This window comes from Falco naumanni, chromosome 9 (assembly GCF_017639655.2).
Source record: "Falco naumanni isolate bFalNau1 chromosome 9, bFalNau1.pat, whole genome shotgun sequence".
In the NCBI taxonomy this organism is placed as follows: Eukaryota; Metazoa; Chordata; class Aves; order Falconiformes; family Falconidae; genus Falco; species Falco naumanni.
In genome coordinates, this window is record NC_054062.1 from 38,106,757 (window position 1) to 38,129,250 (window position 22,494).

A 22,494-nucleotide genomic window follows, 5' to 3' on the forward strand; every position below is an offset into this window, starting at 1 on the left:
AGACACTGACATCAGCAGACTCTTCCCAATCTGCCACTAACCTTCCTGCTTTACACCTCTCTGCTTTGCCATCCCTGTCTATAAGATGAGGTGTATAGCATACTTCTCTGTGGTTAAAAAACCCCACACAAAACCCAACCAACCAACCAAAAAATTCTTAGAGGTTTTTAATTGAAACACATTGCACAGGAATGAAGTGTCAGCAACCAAGGAAAATAGTAATGATGATAGCTCTGTTTGTGTGTAAAATGCATTAAGTGTGTTCAGGAAATGTGACCTCTCCCAGGACTAGTTTTCCCTGTTTCATTAATTCTGTCATGCTAATGCTGCGTTTCTCCTGGCAGTCAGGTGGTTTGATTGCTCACTGTCTTTTTTTTCTCTTAGAGGGCAACTTCATATACAAACTTACATGTTCAGGGGAGGAAAATGTCTCAGTCACATAAAGAATTTTACAAGTGTCTTTTGTCTTGGTACCACATCTGGTCCTCCTTACTGCATCTGATAGAATTTTCATCTTTCAAGGAACAAACTTTCTTCTTTAGGAATGTGGTGCTCTTATTAAGGAGGAAAATAGAGTGGAAATCTGTGGAGTGCTGGAGTGAAACCCCATTGCAATCGCTGAAAAGTCAAAGTGTAAGAGATTACAGGAGAAATGCATGACAGTTGTGTGATTATCTCTGTGAATAGTGTTTATATCACAGGGATTTCACTAGTGCATATATATACACACATATAGTTGCAAATTAGTTGTATTTGTGACATATCACAAAGTTTTTGTCAGTGCATATATGTCTACATCATCTATGTAGTTAATATGGGTAGATACTCCATGCACTTTTCTAAGCCTTAGTGACCCTTGTAGTTGGGAATGTGGTCAAGAGCACTGTTGACAACCTGTTTCTGTTCCAGTTGTCTCTGAGGATGTGTTAAGTTTCTCTTCTCTAGGAACTGAGGAGCACGATGCAGTTGCTTTGGGGCAGATACCAAATGGCTGAAAGCCTGATGTGGGAAGGGATCCTTGCTATGGTTTCAATGGTGGTGCTGGCAGACAGAGCTCCGTCACATCCACAAAACTGGAGAGCTCAGTGTCTCAATATAAACTCTCAGGATTATATGGGTGCCAGTTTGGGAAATAACTTTCTTAAGTGCCTTAGCTGGGCAAACCCTGGATTGCACACTTGACGTGAAGTTAGATACTTCATGAACTGCCTGTGATTTCCCGTGTTTTAATGTATGTTGGAGCTATGTGAGGGAAGAGGCTGGAAATAATTGTCTCTTGAAGGTGTGCACAGAAAGATCAGTACACTTGTGTGATTCCAGATATAGATGAGAGAGGAAAGAAGCTTGACCATCTCCTTCAGACATCCTCGGACTTCCATGCTGTGTGACAAACCTAACACCCCACAGCAGCTGCTAGTAGCTTGGGTGACTAGCAGTCACTAGTGGTGCTTCGGTGTCCTGGCAGGTCTGTGCATCTCGTGCCATTCGCCCTTGTCAAGATTTATGCAAAGGTTCACAGAGCAAACCAAAGCTTGATAATTAATAGCACTGAATATTTTTTTCTCCTGTAGTAAATAAAATAATAAGCATTTCAAGGCATATTCAAAACCTCACACTCACAGATGTGTATGGTACGAACCTGGGCAGATAATGCCTGGATGTTTTAACTACCTTCTCTCACCAGAGCTGGACAGTGTTGAGGAGCTAGAGAAGAAGCGAATCTGCAGGATCGTCACAAAAGATTTCCCTCAGTACTTTGCAGTGGTTTCACGAATCAAGCAGGAGAGTAACCAAATCGGCCCAGAAGGTGGGGTGCTGAGCAGCACGACGGTGCCACGTGTCCAGGCATCCTTCCCTGAGGGTGCTCTAACCAAAAGAATCCGCGTGGGGCTCCAGGTAAAAGCACCCTCGTGTCCACATTCGCAGTGTCTACAAGTGCATCATTGATCTTAATGAATGAGGCTTTCAGCTAAGGAGTCTCTGCCCCTTGGTGGTGGGTGGCAAGGTGGGAAGCATTCCCACCTGAGATCTGAATTGGCAAGTGTCTGCCCAGGCAGGCTCTGGGCCTCTCAGTGCCCCCCGGTGCAGGTGATGCACAGTCCTCCTCCCTGTGGCAAAAGCCCAGCTCCCCTTTCATCATTACCCTGAGTATTGCTTAACATCTTAAGAATGGAGAAAAAAGCAAAGAGCTGGAGGCACCACAGCCTCAGTGATATTGTCTGCCATCCTCCTGTTGGCGGTGGCTGCACAGCCCTGCGTAGTCCCAGCCTCCTGTGGCAAAGTAGCAGCTTGGGATTGGTGTCACTGGGCTGCCCATTGCCATAAGAATGTGTTTGGTAAGGATTTCATCAGCTGTTTGCCAGCTGTTGCTGGGTCAAAGACCTCCCGTATACATCTGTTGTAGTTTAGGACATTCACCATAGGTGTTTCTAGCAACGGGTGGAATCTGGGAAGAGCAAACAGCGTAAACTCTCCTTGAGCAAACTGCACAGAAAGTGGAGAAATGCTTTTTAGGAGGTATCTTTTTCTTTGAGTTCTGTTAATTATCACTTAAAATTACTTAATAATTTTACAAGTCTGATGGGTTCACGAAATAGGGATGCTGGTTTGAATTCCAGTGCTTGGAATTCAGACTGGAACATTTCTGTTAATGATATTTCACATCTAAAAATGATTAATCTGGAGAAAATGGGAGCTCTGCTATTATGGTTATACAGCTGCCTTTCCAGAGCTTTCTAGTGTGAAGAAAACATGATGTCTCCATGTGCACTGTTGTGACTGGTGAGATTGCAATGTAGCTACATGTTCTATGCATATCAATACAGTGTGCAGTTAAGTCACAGGTCAGCCTGATTGAAACAGACTTGAAAGTCAAAAAAACGAAACAAAACAAAACAAAACAAAGCAATCCCCAGGGAAATGGATGCAAAACTTCGTTTCCCATGTCTGTCACTTTTGGGTTCAGGTCTTACGTGACAAAAAGTACAAAAACTCTATAGCATTTCTTCCCATATTGGCTACTTCTTTCTTCCCGTATAAAGTTAGAAAACTTTTCAAGGCACAAAATGGAGGTAGAAAGTCTGCTTATAGCAGCTAAGATTATAAGTAGAATTGGCTTATAGCTCTTATATAGCGTAATGCATTCTGTATGAATTTGACCCAGACAGATGTTTCCTTCCTAATAATCAATAGTGGAATAGCGTAGGAAGCACTGAGTACAGAGGTAATTCAGAGTACACAGTGTTCCTCAGGAGCATGGATTTGTGTTTGGTAGAGATGCGAGAATTGTTCAGCATCTTCTAGACAGAGTGCCTAGTCCTCACTTCTCAAGTGCAAAATAGGCCTCTCTGCATTTTGAAATTGTATTTAATATCACCCATCACTGTAAATTCAAAACAAACCCAAACATTCCTGAAACACTCAGCAAAAACTGCAGGCAACCTTCTGAGATTTATAGTTTTGCTTTGCAAGATAGCTATTAGGAAAGCATAAGTGGGTCATTTAAAAAAAATACTAAGCATGAATTGTACTAATGATCACCCTTGAGAGCTATGGGAGAAGGCTGCCTGGGAAAAAAAGAAATAAAATTCTACAGAAAAATGAAAGGAAAATTAAATTATCTTTTGGGAAACAGTTCTGCATATCTATAACCAATTTTTAGCTCTAGTTTAAATACTTTCCCTGTGTTGACAGGCTCAACCGGTTCCAGAGGAGATTGTCAAAAAAATCCTTGGAAACAAAGCAACTTTCAGTCCCATTGTTACTGTGGAGCCAAGAAGAAGAAAATTTCATAAACCAATAACCATGACAATCCCTGTGCCGCCTCCGTCGGGAGAAGGTGTAACCAATGGGTACAAAGGAGACATGACGCCCAGCCTTCGACTTTTATGTAGCATTACAGGTTAGAGAAAGTCATGCTCTTTGCAAAGGTTTTTGTGACAGCAATGCCTCTGTGCTCACTCTCATAACTGTACAATTTGTGCTTTCCAGTAAGGGAACACTGGTGTGCCTCGTCCAGTAGGGTTCAGATCAGTTCTGACCAAAGCTGGCAGAGGTCATTTGAAAGGCTCCCGCTGATTCTTTGGGCTTTGGATCTGGTCTCACGCCCATTGTAAAAGAGCTCTGCCAACAGATAATAAATGCTATTTTATATTTAGCCAGTATGAAGAATTTCAACCTTGGTTATTAAACATGGCTGTCAGTAAAAGTAGTTTGCAGAAATAATTCTGTCCTAGCCGATATAAAAGGGGAAGAGTTGCTATTGACTTGTAGGTGTGTACTTGACTTACATCAGCATCATTTTCTGGTGTGTGATACGTGATGTAATATATATCATGTAGCTCAGCTGTTGGAGAACATTATTACCAGGCTCTCTTTTTATGCGTGAAGCAAAATAGTTTAAGATAGATACTTCTATGCAGTCTGTATATGCTTGGTGTTTGAAAGAAAATCTCCACTGTTTATATTTACATAGGAGGTACTTCACCTGCGCAGTGGGAGGATATCACAGGCACCACTCCGCTGACATTTTCAAATGACTGTGTCTCATTCACAACCAATGTTTCAGCCAGGTATGGTAACAGCTTGCCAAACGCACCTAGGGAGTAGTTACCCTTGATTAACAAAGCGCGTAGTTGTGGGGTTGTTTCTTGGCTTTCTGCAAGTCTTTTGCAAGACTGATGGAGTGGTATTGGGACCAGATGCTTCTTTGTCACAACGTATCAGCACCCCACGCATCCAGGGTTTTACATGTGGCTTTGTCTTGGCCTTTGCTGCTGCAGTGATGTTTCCTGGCAATCACACATGCTATTTCTCTAAAGGCTGCGGTGCCACACAGGGGTTTATTTTTCTGCAAACGGTAACAGAAAGGGAAAGCTTAAAATGTTAATTCAATAAAAATATTGGGGGGATTCATAAAACTGTATTCGTTTAAAAAGTTAAGAACATTCATTTCCTGGCTGTGGGCTTTTTAGTTGAAAACTACGTAAAATTACTCTCACAAAAATATCATTTGCCAAAAAATCATGGTTTGAAATGAATTTTGATGAACTCTAGTGGACTTACATGCTGATTGGTGGCATTCAACAAGATCTGTACAAATCCTGAATCCTAGTGGAGAAAATTCATGGTATGCAAGTTAAAGAGCTTATCACTGAGTACATAACATTTGCACCTATAAAAAGCTTTATAAAAAGAGTATTGGAAAGAAGTAAATAGATCAGGGTTGAAATACTGTGGAAAAGGCTCATACAAACAAGAAATTAAGATGTTTATAACTTGTATCAAAATTTTCATCAAACTCTCAATCATAAGATGAAAAAATAACAGTATAACATCTGTCTCTGGGGTACCTCACTGAGGGCATATTTGGTTTCAACCTATGTGGGAGATGCAGTTTTGCTGTATGTATGTGTTATAAAGGAGGTTGGTTTAGCAAATCAAATGTACAGTGAGCCATCAACACATATACATGGTGTGTGGTCACAAGAAATACAGTTTCCCCACTTTGGCTTCAAATGAGGCTTAAACAGTTTTATGAGATGCCTCTGCGAGAGGGGTCAAATAAGTATATCAACATTTCATTACCAGGTATTTCTATTTTTGGGTGGTTGAAGCTCCACTGACAGTAGAAGGAAAATTACAGCTTTGGGAAGTCTGCAAGGACAGTATGCATGAAAAATGGCCAAGGATCAGAGGACATGGTTTCTCTTTAAAGGCTTAAGCAATATTTGAGCATAATGAAATGTTGATTTAATGGTTTGCTTTTTCCCACTCAGATTTTGGCTCGCAGACTGCCATCAAGTACTAGAGACTGTTGGGCTGGCAACACAGCTTTATAGAGAATTAATATGTGTTCCTTATATGGCAAAGTTTGTGATATTTGCTAAAATGAATGACCCTGTGGAATCCAATCTGCGTTGCTTCTGCATGACTGATGACAAAGTGGACAAAACTTTGGAGCAACAAGAGAACTTTGAAGAAGTTGCAAGAAGCAAAGACATTGAGGTACATTTCTTAGTCACAGCTGACTCCCTCCTTGTAAATGGACAATGTGGTATCCAAGTGGCAACAGATCGTGCAAAAGCCACTATAAGCCCAGTTAGATAAAGGTTCATAGCAAGGCTGTGACAAAAGAGGACAAGGCAGGGAGAGCATGAGGACCTGTTTTCAAATGGATCCCTGGGATGGTCTGCAGTGGGTTTTGCGTGCACTGCTGTTGAGTAGCCCTGGTTGGGCTTTGCAGATGGCTGACCTGGAAATCCTTCTCATTGCTCCTGCAGACACACAGTCATGAGTAAGGCTGGTTTGTGGTGAATACGTAGTCACCAACACGCAGTTTCCTGAAGGAAGTCAATGTGTTTGTACTCCAGAAAAGCCACACATGCAGCTCACCCTTTCCCAAACTGCCTGCGCTCATAATACCTTGCCATAATACACAGTGATTTTCTAATTTGTTGTTGAATTTAATCTGAGTAGGGACTTGTGCTAAACTCGGGAACTGTGATGGGGGAAATCATGACATACTTACTTGCATGGATCTACTATGAAAAGAGGTTTTATTGACTTTTATTTATTGCTTTGATAGGTTCTGGAAGGAAAACCTATTTACGTTGATTGCTATGGAAATCTGGCCCCTTTGACTAAAGGAGGACAGCAGCTTGTTTTTAATTTTTATGCTTTCAAAGAAAATAGACTGCCATTCTCTATCAAGGTAAAAGCAAAACAAGCCAAATAATTATTCTGACTTTTTTTCCCCCCACCAGTAATAACACTTTTTCAGCCTGATAGTACTAACTTGCCCCAAGGATGTGTCATTGTTTACTATGTGAATAACGAGAGGGTGCTTTGCCTGAAGCCATAAAAGAGCTGGCGGCAGAGCTGGGACCCAATACCCATGATACGGATTCACAGCCTTTTATTAAAACCGTATCTCAAGTTAGACCTCCAAAATACTATCAGTAGATCACTATTTCCCAGGGACTAAGTAAAGGAGATGCACTCAATATACTGTACAGCAGAACAACCTCCAAAAAGCATGCTCAGACCGGTCATCTCTAAATTACCATGGATGGCTGCTCACTTTCCTTAGCCTTATTATTGCTGTGCAAAAGAAGTTTTTAAGCATTTTGGTGAGCGCAAGTGCAAAACATGACAGAAAAAAATGAAGGTGGGCAGAAAATACCTGCCAGTAATATCTCAGTGTGAAACTGCCTGGTTGGACTCACTCAGCATCTTGTCCTGCATGGATTTAGCATCAGAGAGCTTCAGGCTGACCTAACTCTTTCATGGTAACACCTTTTCTCCTTCAGCACCTCACTGTTACTGAGCTGGAGCTCAGCCTGAGCTTCACCCATTAGATAGCTTCTTGTGGCAAGTTACTCTGCAGAAACTTCCTCTAGGTGACTGAATGACTACATATACTACACTGTATTAAAATTTCTTTTCTAGGTAAGAGACACCAGCCAGGAACCTTGTGGTCGCTTATCATTTTTGAAAGAACCAAAGACTACAAAAGGATTGCCACAAACAGCTGTTTGCAATTTGAATATCACCTTGCCAGCACACAAAAAGGTATTTGTTAGGAAAAGTAAACGTTTTCCTTAGGGTTGATTTGGTTTTATTTTTGCTCCTTTGGTTTTGTCTTTTTTTTCTTCCTTTTTTTTTCTTTTTCTCCTGCTAGTGATAAAGAAACCCTATGAAATGCCATTAATGAGAATGTTTTGGAATATGATAAAGGCTTTTTAAATTTATGTTTTATTGGTTTCCTGTATGTAGAACGCTTTTAAAGTCTCGTTACTGTGGTGTCAAGTTCCTATATTTTTTATGATTCTGTTTACAGCTCATGCTTCAGCCTGCAAGTCATAGGTTTATGCTTTCAGTAATGTCACGTGTTGATTTGCATTGGATGTAAGATTCTTTTTTTCTTTTGTGTTGACACTTTGGATTTGCTTTGCCTTATAAATCAGCTTGCATTTTGTGCTCCCAATTTGGTCCTTTTCATATCCTGATATTCTTTTCCCTGCTGTCCATTATAATATTCCTTGTCTCTGCAATGCATCTTGGGACCAAAAGGAAACAGAGTCAGATCAAGATGATGAGGTAATATAAACACTGTCTTCTGTTTTTATTTCCATCAGATTTAGTGAAGAAAAATAATATGTTATAGAAAAAACAAACAACTATTTTTAGCTATGGCATTGAAATGATACCTACAGAATAACCATATCCTTGACATTTGGTAGTCTGTTGCAAAACAGTAGATGTGCACAAATGTGGGAAAAACACGATTATATATTATGAAATTAAACCAAGCATTGAATAATGGCAGTGTAAAATTTAACTCGTTTTCTTCTGAAAAAGGATATAATTATATATATCAGATCAAGTCCATTTTTGGCAAAATCAAGAATATTTTAGTGGATATGATTTCTTCTCTTGGAGTAATACTGCCAGTGCTTTGGTAACTTCTATTTCTGAGAAGGAAAGAAATACTGCTGAGGCCACAGTAGTGGCCTATAATATTTTACTCCTGAAAATAAACTGGACTCTTCTGACAAAGCCAAATAGCCAAGGGCAATTTCTAAATATCATACCCAAATCTATTTTCAAATAAACCTTTGACACTTGCAGTTTAAAAATCCACTGTTTGATGCAAACTGCAACATCAGATTGTGAAGAAATTGAGTGGATTTTACTTATTAGAGGTAGTTATAAATGAGATCACTTTCTAAAAGAATCTACAGATATGTATCCCATTTACCTAGCAGCAAAATTTTCTTCTCTTCCTGGTGACATATAACTAGCAGTAGCCACCTGCTGATTAAAATAATAATAAAAAACCAAAAATCAAAAGACAAACCAAAACATTTCTTACATGTTAAAAGATAATAATAGCAACCACATCACTTTGTCTCCACAGGTTTTGTTCCCAGTGAGCTATTATACAGCTGTAACAATAGTTTTCTTTCTAAACAAACCATATTTTTAGCCACATAATCCAGTGAGCTGATCTCTAAAGGACTTTTAATATTTAAGACTTCACACCAGCAGCTATGTCACTGAATGCAGCGACTTATGATGCAATTTATTAGTTAACAATATTAGTCTGCTTTCTAATCTGCATCTTTGCATTTTGTGCCTATTAAAAAAATCCTCTCCCATGCCTTTTTTGTCCTTAATGTATTCACTTTAAAGCCAGTGTACATCGTGGTGTATGTGCTTTCAGGAAAAATTAATCTGGGGAGAAATATTTGATAGTCTAAGTTGTACTCTTATAAATGTTCTATGTCTGTATCTGTAGTCTTTTGTGTTGATCTCCTGTTTCTAGCCAAAGATGGTTTATTTTATAGAGAATGAATACTATCATGCTATTTCTAGTAGTGTGAAACATTTTATAAAGTGATAACGGGATAGGATAGTATTGAGATACTTTAAGGCAGGATCACGAGGTACATCTGCTATCTAAGCTCTTCTACCTCATAAGCAGAGACATTGTAAGCAGGAATGAACCCATGGGGTCATCTTCTAGGGCTGCAATTTCTTCCCTGCTTGCTCCAGAAGGGTAGTCATCCACAGCAGGTTTCTGCCACCTCCAGTAGCCACCCTCCCTGCTCCACAGTGCCTGAAAGTCATTACATGGCAGAGGGGATGGGAGACCGGCTCTGTCCCTTCCCTTCCCTGCTTGCCCAAATTTGGCTTCAGCACGCCTTCCTGAAGCTGAACGGAGACATCCGTTCTCCCCTGTGGGGATGTGTACGGCAAAATGCGGCCCATCACGCTGAGGTTGATGATTGTTCTCTTCAAATGGGGGATAGTGATACTAAAGGCACCAAATAGTATTATGTTTTGTTGCAGACGGAGAAAGCTGACCGACGCCAGAACTTTGTCTCCCTTGCTTTACGTAAGCGCTACAGCTATCTGACTGAGCCTGGAATGAGTGAGTTGCTCTTACCAAAATACTAAGCCATATATGTATGATTTTTCATAAGAAGAGACATTTTTTCTATAAACGTTGTATTTGGTGTCACTCTGGAAAAAAAAAAAAAAAGAAAAAAAAAAAGAAAAAAAGAAAAAATCCACCCTTCTAAACCAAAACTCTTGGATGGTCTGTGAACTCTTGTGTTGTGAGAGCTTGAAGAATCCTGACTGGCAAGTGACGTGTTAGTTAAGTAAAAAGATAGTAATTTTTAAAAACGCCTTGTAGCTCCAGAGTAAGAGGATTGCTTTCAAAAAGTCCGTTCCTCTTCCCTTTGAAAGATCAGAGAAAGCTGCTGTAGATGGGAATGTTATGCAAAAGTTCAGCAAGGCTGGAGAATGCCATTCAGATAAGTGCTTAAATGTTTAGGTGCTTAGCCAATATGGACTCTCTCATATGTTGTATTTTCCCTCTTCTTTCTCCTCCCCTTCCCTTTTTCCTCTGTTCCCTGCAGATGCTTTTTATTCCCTGGCACCACACATTGCTTTCTCTTAAATTTATGTTCCTCTTGACCAGACCTGTGGCATTCCCTTCCTTCCCTGTTAAATACAATAATTTATTTGGCTTAGCTTTTCTTCCCTCACCTCTCCTGTCTGAGGTTGAGTGCCACTGTTCCCCATTCCCAGGCTTTTTCTTGCCTTTTTTTCCCCCTTGTGACTTCTCAGTTGCTACCCTGCAACAGACCCTTTGATATAGTTCCATAAAATCCATAGACAAACTTTCAGGTCTTGGGAGTTCCCACTGGATGGCTGCTGTTTAATTATTCTCTAAGATCTGTGGCTTCTTTGGATCAGATGTGCTCCAGAATATATTACACTTCTCAGGCCTGGAAGAAGACTTCAAACATATAATATCTGAAGAAGCTATCAGATCTGCTGAGACCTCTTGATGGACTGTTAAGGTATCATCAAAGGCTTGATGGGAACTGAGAGAGAGGGAAAAGGAAGTGGCTTGAAAGGAGTTTGATATCTGTGTATATTGCTTACAGTTAGTTTTTCAGGCCTCATTAGGAAAAAAACCCAAAAAACCCCAAAAAAGCAAAGTGGTCTTATTCACCAAAGGTCCATTAACTCTCATTCGCTAAAAGTTAGAGGGGGAAAAAGCAAACCCACTTGAGCTGTACTCAAAAAAATGATGGATTAAACCAGTAGAAGTTCCTGACCATTCTTTAACTATTCCATCCCTTTTGACAATGGTTACTACTTAAGGCTGTGAGCTACTCAGAAGGGGTACACAAAAATGATTGTGTTTGCCAGGAAGGACTGTAGACAGCCGTTTGGCCATCAGCCTAAGCACCATCTCCTGCCCGCACATAGCATGTAGTCAGCAACTACCACTACCACCTGCACCATGCTGGTGCTAGGGGAGGATGTGGACTTGGAGGTGCAGCTCTTCCAGGGAGCTTACGCTACCCAGCACACAGCCAGGGCTGCTGCTGCGGCTGCTTTACACCGCAGGGTGTTTGCTCCAGTGATTGTATCTGAGTGATGAACCTCTACCTACTTCCAGTGAATCTGATGGCACGGCTCCCGTAGTTTTGGTAGCAGCAGGAGGTGTTCTTACTCACCCAAGCTCCTGTGTGCGTGCATATGCACACATACAGACCTTTTTACCTCCGTACCCTTGCCAGTGCTGGTGCAGAAGAGAGCAAGGCAGCTGGGATATTCCCCCTGCCGTCCTGTTCTTACCCCTACTGAGGGAAAGGGACCGAGGAGTTCTGCTGTTCCCAGGAGTGAGGTCCTCTCAGGAGCACTGCGGTGTGTTACACCTACTCTGTGCTGTTTCCTTGCAGTTGAAGAGGAGCAAGGCTGAGCGGGGGCCGCACGCATGGGTTCATTCAGTGCCTTCAGTAGTTTGGTGCACGGAAGGTAGTAACTAACATCTGTTTTCTGATAAAATCTTGGATGCAGAGTGATGGAAACTGTTAAAGCCAAGAGTGTCCAGTAGCCAAAAAAGGCTGTTATATAAAACCTCTCTTTAGTATATTATCTCACTCTAAAGTCTTGCACAGTTGTGGGGATTTCTTTGCTATTTCTAAATACTAAAACTGCCCAGTTCCCTGCTGTTTGAGCTATGTCATAACTGCACACACTGGTAAATTACTCAATTTTCTTTGTAATGGTTCTTCTTCTCATATGCAATAAGGGGCACAGAAGAAGTATCTAAACATGTCTGAATCCATGATTTAACAGGAGAAAGAGAGAAGCCTGCTTGCTTGATTGCCTCACTAGCTGGTTGTGATAGACAGGCTCATCACAGCACGGTGGGGTCCCTGTAAAGACATTTCCTAACACAAACCACTGAACAAGTTATTTTCAGAATGATTTGGGGGTTTGTTTCATGGGCTTGGGAATATATGAACTTTTGGTGAATGTTAGCAGCTGCTGCTAATTAATCTCCATAATAAAGTCTAGCTCATTTAATGAAGTACACTATGTTTTCTTCTTGGGGGGGGTGGGGGGGGTGGGGGTGGAGAAGCATGTTTGTGCTTAAAAATAAAATTGCAAGGAAAAATGAATGTTTCTTGCCATAGGCTGTGCCAGTCAGGCCTAGTATTCAAGCTCTCTTCAACCTAAATGTTCTCATACTGCAATATCATCAGCCATCCATGCTGCCTTCTGGGCTTCAATTGGCTTCTGTAGGACCAGCACATTTCTCCTTGCAGGATATGGACCTGTGTTATACTGAATATTCACTATTCTATAACAGTGTGTGTGCTTTGAGTTTAACAGTTTAGTATTAGCCTTGTTAAGCTTCTTAACTGTAACTAACTTAACTGTAAGTTACTGTCTGTCTATAAGACAGATCAAGCAGGTTTGACAAATTATTAGTGTAACTCCAGTGAAAGGTATGTTGAATAAGTTGTTTGGATATTTTAGCTCCATTTCTAATTCCAACTTCAAAGAAAAAAAAGCCCTCTAAGTTACTTTCGATGTCAACTCCCTGAATGTTATTGCTGTATCAGAGGATGTGTATGCTGTAATGGGATTCCCAGAAATACTGTCTTCTGGCATGAGTACCTCCTGTGATGCAAAATGTCGTTGGTGATGATTTTGTTCGAAATGCTTATAAGCAAGCTGAGTGTTCTGGGGGATGCTAACAGTTAACAGGTTTGTCCTTGCCAGGAAGTTTTTGCATAATACATTGTTCTTTGACTGCTTTTCTAATGTTACCTTTTGAGAAATGTAAAGTTGAACAGGTCTGTCTTTGAGCTGATACAAGAAATCTCCTCAAAAGGTACCAAGACACTACATCTTGTAGAAAAAGTGTACTCTTCTTTTAATGGCCTCTTGTGAAATGATTTTGTAAGGTTTACATATTTGTGCTTAATATAGCATACAAAATGTATTAATCTATGTGCTCGTTTTGACATGATATATTGTGCATGAATAAAAACTGATTCAGTTGCTTTGCTTGCTCACGTTTATCATATATCATACTTTCCATATTTCATGTATGACATATGCTTCTTACAATCATTTCATGTAAAGTTTTACTTTAGTTTTTACCAAACAAAAGGAATATTGCATGAGAAACAAATGCAAAAGTTCCTTTTCTTTCTTTAATTTTATTATTTTTTTTACAATATTGACTCAGAAAAGCTCTTGCTCTTATTGGCTTTGTGAGTGTGAAGCATATCCGAATTGTGCATGGGAGATACAGATTTGAATTTATTCCAGTTGCTTCACAGTTTGCACATCAATTGCCTGTCACTTAAAGGAATTTTGGGTTCTGCATGAAATAGTTCTGAGCGGTTTAAAAAAAAATTAGCTATCTAATGTCCTTTTATGCAAGTTTATATTTTGTATAGGTTCAATATCTGAACAGAACAACAACAACTGAAATTATTAAAAGGATAATTCTAATAGTTGCGCAAAGCAGACGTACCTAAACAGGCAAAATAGAACTGATATGAAAATTTCAGAAATAGCACATCAGAAAGTCAATAGGAAGTAAGAGAAGTAATTTTGACGTGGCTTTATTTTTACCTTATGGATTCCTTCTTTGTGTTTTTTGTTCTTCATTCTTCGCAGATTTGGTTGCTATGTGCTTTCTGTCTTTAATTTCATGTTGCTTTTTGGTTTGGACCAATCATCGGTATATGGCTTATTCCTATTTTTTTCTTTCCCTTTTTAAATCTTCTTTTGCCTCCTTCATCCTAACTCACGCAAACAATTGTACTTGCTTTTTGTAATATTACAACGTTTACTGACCTATTTTCTTCTCTGGTCTCTCTGTTTTTCAACCATTTTTGTTGATTTTTATGTTTGATTTTAATTTAACAATTTAAGAAACAGTTGAACGGAGTGCAGGAGCAACAAGATCCCTACCTGCTACTTACTCATACAAGCCATTCTTTCCAACACGGCCATACCAGTCGTGGACAACAGCTCCAATTACAGTGCCTGGGCAAACCAAATCAGGCTTCACTTCCTTATCAAGCTCTTCCTCTAACACTCCTACAGCTTCCCCATTAAAATCAATATGGTCTGTTTCTTCTGCTTCTCCAATCAAATCCACATTAGGAGCTTCTACCACATCTTCAGTTAAATCTGTTAGTGATGTAGCATCTCCGATTAGATCATTTCGGACAATCTCTTCACCAATAAAAACTGTGGTTTCGCAGCCTCCCTACAATATACAGGTTACTTCAGGCTCTTTCGTCAGAGCTCCAGCAGTCACAGAAGCTGCTAGTCTGAAAGGGCTGGCATCCACTACCACATTCCCCTCTCGGACATCTCCAGTGACTACAGCAGGGTCTCTCTTGGAGAGATCATCCATAACCATGACGCCTCCAGCATCCCCCAAATCCAACATTAACATGTACTCTTCAAGTTTGCCACTTAAGTCGGTCATCACATCAGCATCTTCACTTTTATCGTCCCCTCTAAAGTCAGTGGTGTCACCTGCTATGTCAGCAGTTGACGCTGTTTCATCCTCTAAAGTCATGATGGCCTCGTCTCTCTCGTCGCCAGCAAAACATGTAGCTGGGCACACAGATGTACCATTGCTTAATGGATCTGTGTCACCTCTGAAATACCCATCTTCTGCCAACTTAATAAATGGATCCAAAGCTGCAGCCGTTTTTCAAGACAAGATTGCTGCAGCTGCACATTCTGCAAGTTGTGCTGCTAACGCAGTTGCTGACACGGCTGAGAGAGTGTTTTCAACAGCTACAACAATGTCATTTTCTCCACTCAGGTCATTTGTGTCTTCAGCACCATCAGCTTTCCAGTCAATGAGAACTCCTCCTGCAGGTGCTTTGTACACAGCCCTTGGGTCAATATCTGCAACTACCTCATCAGTAACTTCATCAACAATAACAGTGCCAGTATATTCTGTAGTCAATGTTTTGTCTGAACCAGCATTAAAGAAGCTCCCAGAGTCGTCTCCACTTACAAAATCAGCTGCTGCGTTACTGTCACCTATTAAAACATTGACTACAGAGGCACGCACACAGCCTCCCTTTAATCGAACTTCATCTCCAATAAAATCATCCTTGTTTTTAGCACCCTCTGCTCTCAAATTGTCCACACCCTCTTCTTTATCCTCCAGTCAGGAGATACTGAAAGATGTTGCTGAAATGAAAGAGGATCTAATCAGAATGACTGCAATATTGCAGACAGATGTCACAGAGGACAAACCGTTCCAACCCGAGATACCAAAAGAGGGTAGAATTGATGATGAAGAGCCCTTTAAAATTGTTGAGAAAGTAAAAGAGGACTTAGTAAAAGTTAGTGAGATTCTGAAAAAAGATGTGTGTTTAGAGAGTAAAGGGTCGGCTAAAGTATCCAAAAGTGATCAAGGACACCTGTCCGAGGATGACTGGGTAGAGTTCAGTACAGAGGAGATTGATGAAGCGAGACAGCAAGCTTTGACAAGCCCTCCTATGTCTGTTCCAGAGAAGGTCCAAATTAAAACTAAAACCATGTCGGAAAAGGATTATAGCTTGTCAAAAGTTATTGATTACTTAGCAAATGATATTGGTAGCAGTTCATTAACAAACATAAAGTACAAGTTTGAAGAGGGGAAAAAAGAAGGTGAAGAGAGACAAAAACGCATTTTAAAACCAGCTATTGCTTTGCAGGAACATAAACTTAAAATGCCTCCAGCCTCCATGAGGCCTTCAACATCAGAAAAGGAGCTATGTAAAATTGCAGATTCCTTTTTTGGAACAGATACTATTTTAGAGTCTCCAGATGACTTTTCTCAACATGATCAAGATAAAAGTCCCTTATCTGACAGTGGCTTTGAAACGAGGAGTGAAAAGACACCTTCTGCCCCACAAAGTGCTGAAAGCACAGGGCCAAAACCACTTTTCCATGACGTACCCATCCCTCCCGTCATTACAGAAACGAGAACTGAAGTAGTTCATGTTATCCGCAGCTATGAACCATCGTCTGAAGAAATTCCCGAGCAGAAAACAGAGGAGCTACCAGCCTCAAAGCCTAGCCCTACATTTATGGAGCTGGAGCAAAAACCTGCTGGATCTATTAAAGAGAAGGTTAAAGCTTTTCAAATGAAGGCCAGCAGCAGCGAAGAAGACGACCATAAGTGTGTCCTTAGTAAAGGTGTCCGAGTAAAAGAAGAAACGCATATCACTACAACAACTAGGATGGTTTATCATAAACCTCCATGCACTGAAAGCACGTCTGAAAGGATTGAGGAAACAATGTCTGTTCATGACATAATGAAAGCCTTTCAGTCTGGACGTGATCCTTCCAAAGAACTGGCAGGTCTGTTTGAACATAAATCATCAGTAACTTCCGATGTTAGCAAGTCTGCTGAAACTTCACCACAACATGCAGAGAAGGACAGCAAAATGAAACCCAAACTGGAGCGAATAATAGAGGTCCATATTGAACAAGGTAATCAGGCTGAACCTACTGAAGTCATTATTAGAGAAACAAAAAAGCATCCAGAAAAAGAAATGTATGTATATCAGAAAGACTTACCTCGGGGAGATATTAACTTAAAAGAGTTGGAAAAACATGATGCTTTTCCTTGTTCAGATGAACAAGGTCAGCAAGAAGAAGAGGAGCTCACGGCCGAAGAGTCACTTCCTTCTTATCTGGAATCCTCTAGAGTTAACACTCCTGTGTCCCAGGAAGAAGACAGTCGCCCTAGTTCTGCTCAACTCATGTCTGATGACTCTTACAAAACACTGAAGCTTTTGAGTCAGCACTCAATAGAATACCATGATGATGAGTTGTCAGAACTAAGAGGGGAGTCTTACAGGTTTGCTGAGAAAATGCTTCTTTCAGAAAAGCTAGATGTGTCTCATTCTGATACTGAGGAGTCAGTTACTGACCATGCTCTACCCCTTAGTGCAGAGTTACAGGGGTCTGATAAACGATGCAGAGAAAAAGTAGCTACTGCCCCCAAAAAAGAGATTCTCTCCAAAATCTATAAAGATGTATCTGAAAATGGTGTAGGTAAAATGTCTAAAGATGATCATTATGATAAAGTGACAGTGTTACACTACACTGGAGATGTTAGTAGTCCAAAACATGCGATGTGGATGCGCTTTACTGAGGACAGATTAGACAGAGGTAGAGAAAAGTTGATGTATGAAGACAGGGTGGACAGGACTGTTAAAGAGGCAGAAGAAAAACTGACTGAAGTATCACAGTTTTTTCGGGATAAAACAGAGAAGTTGAACGATGAGCTACAGTCTCCAGAGAAAAAGCAGCATAAAAAAAATGGCAAAGAAATACATTCTAGCCAGAGCTCTGCCAGCAGCAGCCCTGAGAAGGTTCTGCTCTCTGAATTACCATCGTCCGGTGACGAATGGAGTAAGGTGAAGCAGTATGCACATGATGGGAAATGTTTTCCCAAGGTGGATGAAAGAAAGGCATCCAGTTTGCCCAGCAGTCCTGAAAAAAGGATATTTGTGCAACCTGCAGAGGACTCTAAACAGACTATGGAACACAAAGGAAGTGCTCAGCAGACTGGAGTACCTGAGGTTTCACAGACTGGATTTCAGCTGAAGCAATCAAAGCTCAGTTCCATTAGGCTTAAATTTGAACAAAGTATAAGTCCAAGGAGTAAGGACGTGACTCAAGAAGAAAAAAAGCTGGATGGTCAGTCCAAAATTCCAGTAAAGAAATCGCAAGAAAGTAAGTTACCAGTGTATCAGTTTTATTCCAGAGAGAAACACGCAAAGCAAGTAGAGGTCATTGATGGGAGCACAGCCTTACAGAAAGAGGTGAAAATACAGGAAGATTTTGTTCCAGGTAAAGCAAAAGCTATCGAAGACTTCCGTGCTTCAGATGCACAAAAACGACCTGAGATGAGTAAAGGTGTGGTGCCAGAATACTTTTCAGAACCACAGGCGAAAGACCTGGTGTACGGCTCAGACTCAACTGCGAAGGGACACTGGGACAAAAAGATCTATAGAACGTGGGAAAGTCCTGGAACTTCTAATCATCAAACACAAAAAGAAAAACTGTCACATGTGCTGGTTCCAGATACAGTAAAAGAAAACCATGTGGATCATGCTGAAACTAAAACTGACAAAAAAAGTGAATTTGCCACTGTGACAGAGCACAAACTGGCAGCAAATGGAATTCATTCAGAAGAAGTGAAGGAACTGACTGTCAAATCTCCCTCAAAAAGGGTTTTATACAGAGAATTTGTTGTCAGGGAGGGAGAACGTAATGGTGAAGTGGCTGATAAAATATCCAAAAGAAAAGAAGAAATTGCTGTGTCCCATATTCCAGTCAGAATTGTTGAGGAGAAGAGAACCATGCTTGATGGTGTCTATGAACTTTCAGCTAAAGTATCCCAATCAGCTGTGATTAAGGAGAAAGTTGAGAGGCAGATTGATTATATGGAAGACGAAAAAATAAAGTGTTCAGAAATCAGAAAAGTTACCAAGCAGCAGAGCTCAATAGGTCTAACTCCTCCCATTGAGGAAATGGAGCTATCCCCTAGCAAATCGCCAGATTCTTTAGAATGTAGTCCGGGAAAGGGATTTCCTTCAAGTGAGTTAGTTGACCCCGGTGCCAGCGATTACTTGGATAAAGTTGCACCACTAGCAAGCACTGAGGGAGTAAAAGAAATTAAGACCTTGCCTGTTTATGTCAGTTTTGTTCAAGTAGGAAAGCAATATGAGAAAGAGGTGCAACAAGGAAATATTAAAAAAATTGTCAGTCAGGAGAGTAAGACAGTACAAGAGACAAGGGGGACATTTTACACAGCTAGACAGCAAAAGCAACCTCCTTCTCCACAAGGTAGTCCAGAAGATGACACACTAGAGCAAGTGTCCTTTATAGATAGCTCTGGTAAAAGCCCTTTAACACCAGAAACACCGAGTTCGGAGGAAGTGAGTTACGAGTTTACATCTAAAACACCCGACTCACTAATAGCTTATATCCCAGGCAAGCCCAGTCCTATACCTGAGGTATCTGAGGAATCAGAGGAGGAAGCAGAGGCTAAGTCAACATCTGTAAAACAGGCAGAGATTGAGGAACCACATACTGACAAAGTGTTACCTAACCATATAAATAAGGACTCTAACAAAAGACCCAAAGGGAACAGAGTTGCCTACATTGAATTCCCTCCTCCTCCACCACTGGATGCAGATCAAGGCGAGTCAGAAAAGAAGCCTCGTTATTCCACTGAAAGTGAAATGGAGATGACAGAAGTGAACTTGCAAGATGAACATGACAAATGCCAGCTGGCTGAACCCGTAATAAGAGTACAGCCACCATCTCCTGTGCCACCAGGAGCAGATGTCAGTGACTCCAGTGACGATGAATCTCTCTATCAGCCTGTCCCACTTAAAAAGTATACATTCAAACTGAAAGAACTGGAAGATGACCATAAAGAAACCTCAAAACCCAGAGGCCCTGAAAAGATTGAGAAACAGAAAGAGTTAGGACATCCCACTTCTGGGAAACCTAATGAGTTTGATGTTGGGCTTGAATCACCCCAGAATGATGTAGTGCAAAATGGGAGTAACAATGACCAGTCTGTCACAGAGTGTTCCATAGCAACCACTGCAGAATTCTCCCATGATACCGATGCAACAGAGATTGACTCTCTTGACGGTTATGATTTGCAAGATGAAGATGATGGTTTAACTGAGAGTGATTCTAAACTTGCAGGTCCGGCAGTTGAAACCAAAAAGGATGTATGGACTACAGAAGGCATTCTAAAGCAGACTGATCGCTGCTTTAGCCAGAGTAAGCTTGAAGTCATTGAGGAGGAAGGCAAGGTAGGCCCTGAAGAAGACAAGGCACCTTCGAAGGGTCCAGCTTCAGAAAAAGCCAGAGATAAGAGCGAACAGAAGTCAGGGGCACAGTTTTTCACTTTGGAAGGAAGACACCCTGACAGGACTGTATTTCCTGATACGTATTTCAGTTACAAAGTAGACGAAGAATTTGCAACACCTTTCAAAACGGTGGCCACCAAGAGTCTTGACTTTGATCCGTGGTCCAATAATCGAGGTGACGATGAAGTGTTTGAGACTAAATCAAGGGATGATGAGGCTAAGCCATTTGGTCTGGCAGTGGAAGACAGATCTCAAGCAACAACACCTGATACAACTCCAGCCAGAACTCCAACAGATGAAAGTACGCCAACTAGCGAGCCCAACCCCTTCCCATTTCATGAAGGGAAGATGTTTGAGATGACTCGCAGTGGTGCAATTGACATGAGCAAGAGGGATTTTGTTGAAGAAAGACTCCAATTTTTTCAGATTGGTGAGCATACTTCTGAAGGGAAGTCAGGGGACAAGGGGGAAGGGGATAAAAGTACAGTCACTGCCATCACACAGCCACAGGCAGGGGACAACACTGTAGAAACAAACCTAGAGAGACCAGTAGAAACAACAGCAGTTGAACATAAGCCCATCATCCAGGCCAGTGGAGATTGCATGGAACAAACACTTGGTAGTAACTCACTGGAAAAATCATCGGCAGCGGTAAATGCTTCTAAAGTTGATCCCAAATTGCGCACACCAATTAAAATGGGAATTTCTGCTTCCACCATGACTCTGAAGAAAGATGGCCCTGGCGAAGTGACAGATAAGATAGAAGCTGTGATGCCAAGTGGTCAGGGATTAGAAAATGAAACTGTAGCAGTGATTGCGAGTTCAGCTTCTAGCCAGACAAGCTGTAGGCAAACAGAAAACACTGATTTTCCAAAAGATAATTTTAATAACAACAACAATTTGGATTCATCTGCTGTCCCTACAGATGATATTACCTGTAATGTAGTGCTAAAAGAACATTTGGAACCAAAATGTTCCCTCCAGAAAGCTAATCAAGCGAAAAGCACTTCAGGAAAAGGTACAGGGACAACACAAGGACACAGAGTAAGAGATAAGCAAAAACCACATGGAGAGCAGCAAAAGTCAACAGACTTAGTAGGGGCTAGAGGAAAATCAAAGCTTCCTGTAAAGGCCAGCTCAGTGAAAGAAGTCTTTTCACAAAATAATCTCCAAAGCAATACAGGGAGTAAAGTGAGAGGGGCTAGTAAGCCTGACAAAGCAAAACAAAATAATTCTTCTCCCTGTCTAGAAGCAAGGTCTAGGATTCCTGTAAAAAATACACATAGGAGTAACCTAGCTAGAAGAACTCCAGCCCTGCCAAAACAAGAGCAGGTAGAAAAAGAAAAAACAAAACAGCTTCCTTCTAAATTACCAGTAAAGGTAAGATCTACCTCCGTCACCATGACAACAGTTAAAGTAAGGAAAAATCAGCTTAGGGAGGTATGTAAACATTCTATTGAATATTTTAAGGGAATTAGTGGTGAGACATTAAAGCTTGTGGATCGTCTATCTGATGAAGAGAAAAAGATGCAGTCAGAGGTCTCTGATGATGAAGAAGACAGTACATCAAGGAACACATCCTTATCAGAAGCTACTCAAGTTTACCAGCCTTCCATTACATCGAAGTCTGCTAGAGACATGAGAACAGAGGCAGCATCTATAAAATCAAAGATTGAAAAGGCCGACAGTGAGAGGAGGAGGAGTAAGAGGACTGGTGAGAATGAAGGCAGTCAGGTTTCTGGAGCTCTCATGGCTCACCTCGTGGAGATCAAGCCTAGTTTGTAAAACTTTCAACTTGTTGATCCTAGTGCATGAACTGTTGTGATTGCCTGTGGAGTGACTTAACTGTAGTTTTCATTCTGTCATTGTCATCTGTATGTGCTGTCTTATACTCTTCTTTCTTCCTTCAAACAAAGCCTGTACTGTAGAAAGCTAGTGAAGCATGCCAAAGACATTCATGTAACTCAAAAATTGATGTAATTCAGAAATTGAAAGATTTCTTTTGTGACAGCAAATTTGTTCTGTCAAATTAGAGAAAATAGATGATAATCTGGTCTTGGTGGTTTCCACCAGTAACTGAACAACTTGTGTACAGTCTTAACAGCTATATTGTCAGCATGTTTGGTTTCATTACACGACATCATGTAGTTTGACATTTGGCTTTACACAGGTGAAAATCTAAAAGCTATGAAAAAAAGTTGCTTTGTAGGTTATTAGGACACACAACCATTCTAGTAAA

General features: G+C 40.8%; 1 protein-coding gene across 31 annotated transcripts in view; it reads left to right on the forward strand.

Moving 5' to 3' along the window:
- Positions 1 to 22,494, forward strand: part of ANK3 (ankyrin 3) — a 374,073-nt gene that overhangs the window by 325,099 nt on the left and 26,480 nt on the right. For 19 of the 31 annotated variants that reach the window (XM_040605364.1, XM_040605345.1, XM_040605347.1 and 16 more), the window contains 9 exons: positions 1,685 to 1,896; positions 3,694 to 3,901; positions 4,475 to 4,571; positions 5,778 to 6,006; positions 6,587 to 6,712; positions 7,450 to 7,572; positions 8,074 to 8,100; positions 9,856 to 9,937; positions 14,269 to 21,969. In XM_040605364.1, the coding sequence (XP_040461298.1) occupies positions 1,685 to 1,896; positions 3,694 to 3,901; positions 4,475 to 4,571; positions 5,778 to 6,006; positions 6,587 to 6,712; positions 7,450 to 7,572; positions 8,074 to 8,100; positions 9,856 to 9,937; positions 14,269 to 21,969 (8,805 nt within the window). The remainder of the gene's footprint in view (positions 1 to 1,684; positions 1,897 to 3,693; positions 3,902 to 4,474; positions 4,572 to 5,777; positions 6,007 to 6,586; positions 6,713 to 7,449; positions 7,573 to 8,073; positions 8,101 to 9,855; positions 9,938 to 14,268; positions 21,970 to 22,494) is intronic. The other 12 variants (XM_040605374.1, XM_040605369.1, XM_040605372.1 and 9 more) reach the window with 3 other exon arrangements.